Raw genomic sequence first — 7,112 nt, forward strand, 5'->3', positions numbered from 1 at the left:
TCAATAATACATTAATACAGTGGTAACCACATGTTATTTTTCCCTTCATTGTTGTTTTTCTTATTGAACTTAATATTTGTAAAAATAACACAAAACATTATTAATCAAATGATACACTGTTATCAACATGAAAATAAGATTGTTGTTTTGTACATAATTTTATTTCTGTTCCCTCCAGATATGCATAGTGAAAAGAGCTAAGGCATTTTTGTTTAATAAATTCTGTTAGTTTTTATCTAAACATCCGCATACCATGGATAAGATAATCAATAAATCATATGTTGTTTTTCCTAATGGAAAAATAGAATAAATAGTAAACACAAATGAGGTAAACAATACATGGTGTGAGTCATACCATACCTGCTAATTACAGTATAAGCACATCTTTTGGTACTATGTCATTATTCCCAATCAGTATGTTATGATGTGGATCAGCTTTGGACACATGCCCCTACATGTATATCATTAGAGTTCTTCACTGAAACAACAAGATACAGGCCTTAATAAAATTATTGCAAAATATATATGTGTGGTTTTAATTATATTTAAACATAATATATTACAAATAAAAAAAATGCCCGCACAAGTATTGAATCTGGTAACAATCTTACTAATATTCTAAAACATATGATCAGACAACCTTTAAATTGTCTAAAACTGGAAACTATAGTCTCTAAAGTGACTTCCAAATTTGTGTTGTTCTACATTTTTTATTTCTTTTTTGTTTTAACGAATCATTATCTTTGCGCATCACTGCTTTAATTTCAACTTGATCATGAACACTTAATTGACATTGATAACGCATTCATTAATCCTTTCAGTGCGGGAACCAAATTTTGAAGGCCTTTGCAAACAGTTTGGATCCAGATGAGACGCCACAGAACGTGGCGTCTCATCTGGATATAAACTGTTTGCTATTCTGATAGTATTTTTTGAAAAAAAAATCAAAGAAATGCTAACTGTAGAAATTCAGCAGACGACATTTTAGCAGACGACAAATTTCCCAGCATGTAAAGGGTTAATTCTGGTGTTACAAATAGAATTGCGATTGCTTACAGTCCATTACAGGATTGCACACAGATTTTTAACCATACATGCCATACGTCCCAGATTGTCCGGGACAGTCCCGGAAATGAAGAACTTGTCCCGCTGTCCCGGAAATCTGTCAAATGTCCCGGAATTTACAAAATCCATATATACATGTACCTTATCTTATGCTTAACTGCACCTCGAATCTGTGTATATCTGCAGCGTCTCCATGACAATGCCTACCCGAATAGGCAGACTACACTACGTGTCAAAATCGATCAATTAACAGGGGTCCTGTTATCATATCGATTGTTAATTGACTTTAATCTACTATGTCATTATATTCCGCTGCGTAAGGGCAAAGGATAGTTGTTCACACATCTGAAGTCCAACATCGCTGAGTAAAAAATTAAAAGCAGTTTATGTTCACACTTTACCGACAAAGAAGTTGAGTAAAAAAGTAAGCATATAAAAACGTCATCCTCACTAGGTTTATTATTGTGTTGTTCTAAACCCCCAGTAAACATTATGTTTAAAATAATATATGAATTTGAATTGCGTTCGCCATGTCAAAACGCCCAGCAGATTCGTCCAAATGTTATAAATGAATAAAGGCGTATCAACAACTACGTGTTACACACCGGTCTTGATAACAATAACGCAGTGACGTCACCATCTATGTTTAAAACGCTTACACTGAAAACACGTGGCTTGTATCTAGTAACGGAAGTAGTAATGTTTAATTTGATGTTAATAGATCAAGTGTAGTTCGGATAGGCTTTCGAACTTTTGCAATTAACGATGCAAAACAAAAAAAAACATACCAAAAATGCATATGTCTATAAATATCGCTACATTTTATACATGTCCCGGAAAATCGGCAAAAGTCCCGGACAATTTAACTCAATGTTCCGGAATTGGTGTGAAAAATTATGGCATGTATGTTTTTAACACAAATTTTATAATACATGTACAGTCAAGTTACCATTACCGGATCAGTAGCTTAATAAAGTTGTTCTGGTGAAAAGCAATAAATGTTTTGAGACTTCTTTTACATCAGTTTGATTAAATATTACCTTTGCTCGCTGCTTCAGCATATAGTCTTATTTTTAAACGCAGGCAAAATGTATTTGTGATACCTTTTTTTCGCTGCAGAATTCATGCATTAACAGATCAGTTGTAGCCATAACGGATCACGTGATCGAAACCACTCAGGGGGCTTCTACCACGCTATTTGAACTGTCGAAACATGAACTGTGTTGTTTACAATGCCCAAATTACATTGCCAGTTGTAAATTATATTCATTTGTTTTTGTTATAATTGTTTTCTATATGTGATTGAAAATGCTGTGTTCAAAATATCATCCAAAACTGACAACTATTTATCGGGAAGCGCATTCTTGAACATGAAAGTGATCCTCTATGGGTAATGATCCGGTAATGGTAACTTGACTGTATCTACTACAACCTAATTCCATATTCATTTGACAGTCTTTCAGCTATCAATTGATCAACAGTTATACAATCATCTTAAAAATAAATAAAGTGAAAGTAGAAAACTTTGAGAAGCATATAAGCACTAAACTGTATCAAAGATATGTTACTACAGTTGATGTCATTTTAAAATCGTATACTTAGAAATGATTTGACAGATAAATTGTGAAGCGTTTTAGATTTTGACAACTGTGTAACAGACAGAAATATCCGCTAAAATCGTCATTATGAGAGCCAATACGTCTCATAAACACGTTATGATTGATGAAATATATTCTTTTTACAGGAAATGTTTTTCCACATACTACTTCTTGAAGCAAACAAACTGAAAATCTATGAAAAAATATACCTTGGCAAAATTCAGAAAGTTTATCCGAAAATTAACAATGTTGATCTGCCATTCCATCATCCATGCCCTACTGTTTTGATTGTTATATTAAAGGGGCCTTTTCACAGATTTTGGCATTTTTTTAACTTATTCATTAAATGCTTTATATTGATAAATGTAAACATTGGATCGTAAAAGCTCCAGTAAAAAATCAAGAAAAAAATTAAAAAAAGGAAAAGAACATTGCCCGGAGCAGGTTACGAACCAGTGACCCCTGGAGTCCTGCCAGAGTCCTGAAGTAAAAACGCTTCAGCCTACTGAGCTATTCCGCCGAGTACACATTCATGACGTATTTTATACCTTATATAAGCAATCTTCGTAGTTTCACAAAATTTCACGACAAAAACAGAACTCTCCAAATTATTCAATCGTTTCGCGTTGCAACGCTTTATAATTTTTAGGTTTTAAAATCGTCAAAAGATGCATATAATGGCTATATTAGAGCATGGTTAATGTTCAGTATCACTGTTTCCTCACAAATATCATAACTAAAACGAAAACTTAAGAATCTGAAACAACTTTTTTCAATTTTGTCAATTTACCAAAGCGTGAAAAGATCCCTTTAAAGTGATACCTAATCGGATGAGTTATGATATAAACCTTAGGTTAATCTACACCATAAAATATCAAAATAAAAAATGTAAACATCAATATTTAAGTATCCATCGTGTATTTTTAACATCAAAAAATAAAATTAAAATAACTAAACCATAATAAACACCATAATAACGGACAGCGATTACCGTCTGCAATTTCCTTCTTTGTTCATATCGTATGCAGTTTTAAACGTTATCTATATTGTATGCAAATTCCGTAAGCGTTTTAGTGAGACCCGTTTTTTACCCATCATCGTCCCATGTCATTTTCAATGTCAACCGGTGTTTTGTGAACACTCGCACCGAATAAAACCCATTGAATTAGGTTATATTGCACTTCATTTTGGTTATTCGTCACCTTTCCTTCATAGGACATTCGCATGGTGTGTCAAAACTTTTATTTTAGTATTTTTACTGTATATATATGTGGTTTAAGCTCCGCTAATTGGTCGTCTCAGATAACAGATTTGTATCTATTTTTAGACACACTTTGAACTCTTCAAACTCTTGAACTCGGGTTTAAGGATTTAATGTGCAAACGGCACTTTGAACCCGGGTTCAAAGTCTCTTAACTATATAGTTAACTGTTAAACCGTGGTTTAAGGAATTAATGTGCATTTCGCTTGCCATATAGATTGCTATGTAGATTTGTCAGTTATAAAAACACATTACTGTATTTAGAGCTAGTAAAAGCCAGTTTGTATTTTTAGTCAATAGCAGTATTAGTTAACCCCCAATCTGTCCTTATTTATTAATAGTTAGCTCGATATACCCGTGCTTTTTATGATTGCAGCGGTATATGGTGAACGTGACCGTTTTGTTGAAAGTTATTTTTCAATGAAATTAGTATATAGAGGATATTTGTTGGTTTCGGTAGAATATCGAATTTAATTCACGAGTGATCATAAAAATTTATATTTTCACGAGTGGCGTAGCCACGAGTGAAAATATTTTTTTCTATGATCACGAGTGAATTAAATTCGATATGCTACCGAAACCAACAAATTTTCTTTTTATTTTATGCTTATTTTTGTAGTTTTGTTAATTTTCCGAATTTGCCTCATTAAGTTTCCCCGTGGGGTGCCTCAATGTTTAGAACGCACAAAGAACTTACTACACAAGAAAATAGTTCACATCTGTAAAAAGTGTATTACTATTAAAATCAATGTTTTATTCAACATATATCTTTTTCATACTTTATACATTCAATATTATTACAAACAATAGTTTAATTTAAATTATTATGAAATTAATAGTGTTGCATATACTGGCGTAGTAATTTGTGTATTCAACTGATCTCAAAGTTACGAAAGTGCTCGCCATGTTGAACAACACTTTTACGACTTGCTGCATTAATAACACATAACTGGATTAAACTAGGAACGCAAACATATTTCAACAGTGTTTTTGTGCTAAATGGTTTCGATATCAATCACTGTCACTCTCTGCAATAAGACGGATTCGCTTGTAGTGTCGCTGTACAGGGGAATCTGCGGTTACCGCCGGTGTACGGGATGGAGATTGCCTCTGGTGATTGACTACGTTCTGTGTCTGGGAAAGGCCCATGTAAGATTCAGAGTTGTGAAAATTAAATGTTACATTGCCCTGGAAATGTGAGTTGACAAAAAATCCTCGGGCCATCGGAAAATCACTTGATGCAGGTGTGGCTGACGCAGTGGCAGTGGCTGTGCGGTTGTGCTTTTCAACTGACTGGTTTGAATGAGAAAGTATTTTTGAAATATTTTTTGACTGTTCCTTGTTCAAACTGCTGTAATTATTTAAGCTGTTAATATTTCTGTGCCCTGAAATCTGTATTATTTGATGAGCAGGAACATTCTCGTCATTCAGCTTCTGAATCAAGTGCTTTCTTGCACTGAAAAAAGTTTATTTCTATGGTAAAAATAAAATCAATATTCAACGGTACACATGACATATTACATAAGATTTAAGTTGTAATTGTTATGTGTGCTCTTGAAACACTTCAATAAATACATGGTGGTCTGTCAAGTACTGGATGTAATGGAACCCGGAAAGTAGAGGAATAGTACTAGTAGAGTACAGGAGATTTTATGAATTAAAATGTTGAGTGTTGTAGCATGTAAATTGGACAAACAACACCTATTTACTAAATGGGAGGTAAGTGATTTTTATTATATATTTTAGTCTTGTTATGAAAGTAGTGTATATAATATGCCATGGGGTTTTGACCTGTATGGGGTGATTCTTGGCTCTTGAATACCAGCATCTGTTTTCATCTCGGTCATTATGCTGTATAGCTTGTTTATTCCCATGGCAGACTTCCTGAACCAGCATTGCTGTGTCATGTTGCCAGGAGTTAAGAAGAAGGGGCTGTCTTGTGTCATCATGTCAACAGGGCGTTTGTCGGCATATAGCTTGTAGAGATGCACCGGATCTCTGTCAGGTTGTTCGGGAACTGCATATGCCCGTGGCTTGACTTTCCTATGAATAGTTAAAATGTGTGTTGCATTAAATGTTTTGTTTAAATTAAATACTATTCCACCAAAAGTGAAGTCTACTGTATATTAATAATACAAATAAGAATTATATTGTAAAAAAAGGTCTATAAATTCACTTGTGATAATATAAAATATATTTTTTCAATTGTGGCTTCGCCACTCGTAAAAATAATAATTTATATGATCACTTGTGAAATAAAATCGATATTCTACCTTAAGTTTTAACCAACAAATATCCTCCATGTTTGTATTATTTTTACTAAAGAAAAATTCCATTTAAATATTTTATAAACAGTACCAGTTTTTATATAAATAAAAAATTATCAATTCAGATTTGTGTACAAATATATTAAAGTAGGAAAATCACCTTATATCCCTAGGATTTTCACCAGTACGTGTTTTTGTCTGACGCTCAGTGTCGAAGGTGATGATTTCTTCACCAGTTTCAAAATCGATTCCAAGGCTGACATCACCCCAGCATAGGGTGTGAATTTCCTTGCCGGTTCTCATCCCAAAATGGGTTGTACATATAAGCCACAGTGAGTGTAATAGAGCTCTTGGGCTTGATTCTCCCAGAGTTTTAGCTGCGTACAAAGCTTCAATATGTTCATTTGTTAATGCCTGGGCTTGATGCGGTTTATTTCCATAACCTTCTTTTTTCAGAGCTTTTTGTTTACTTTTTAATACTTCCCTCACTTTGGCAAATTTAGGGTCATTTATCAAAGAGTGCTTGTAGTTCATGTGCCTTAAATGCCTGTCGATTGAGCTTAAAAATGCCCTCAAAGATGTGGGTTCATACTCTGATCCATCTTTTTTAGTCACACCCAACAAAAACTCGCAGACCAGAGGGTTCAATTCATGAGGAGGTATATTTTCAATATTTCTTGCCTCATTTTTTGTGACTTTTTAGGAAAGTTTTGAAAAGTCTGATGTCATTGTCGGTTTACTTTTTTGTATTTAAATTTTCGTTTTCAAGCAGAAAGCTATCCACACTTACAGATCTGAAATTCCTTGTTGGTGTTGTTACCAGTGGTGGTGGGGCTGATGTTGCTGCTCCTGCTGTTGGTGCTGCTGATGTTATTTCTTGTGATTTTGAAGCGCTGTCATCATCTTGTTCATTCATTTCAT

The 7,112-nt window shown here is 33.8% G+C and overlaps 1 protein-coding gene across 1 annotated transcript; it reads right to left on the bottom strand.

The window, feature by feature from the left end:
• Positions 1–4,663: 4,663 nt before the first annotated feature.
• Positions 4,664–6,875, bottom strand: LOC127847828 (uncharacterized). Its single transcript, XM_052380029.1, has 3 exons — positions 6,352–6,875; positions 5,716–5,967; positions 4,664–5,380 (listed from the first exon to the last, which is right to left on the bottom strand). The coding sequence occupies exons 1-3, from the start codon at positions 6,723–6,725 to the stop codon at positions 4,936–4,938; spliced, it is 1,071 nt and encodes a 356-aa protein (XP_052235989.1). The 5' UTR covers positions 6,726–6,875; the 3' UTR covers positions 4,664–4,935.
• Positions 6,876–7,112: the final 237 nt, after the last annotated feature.

Source organism: Dreissena polymorpha, chromosome 10 (assembly GCF_020536995.1).
Source record: "Dreissena polymorpha isolate Duluth1 chromosome 10, UMN_Dpol_1.0, whole genome shotgun sequence".
NCBI classification, from domain to species: domain Eukaryota; kingdom Metazoa; phylum Mollusca; class Bivalvia; order Myida; family Dreissenidae; genus Dreissena; species Dreissena polymorpha.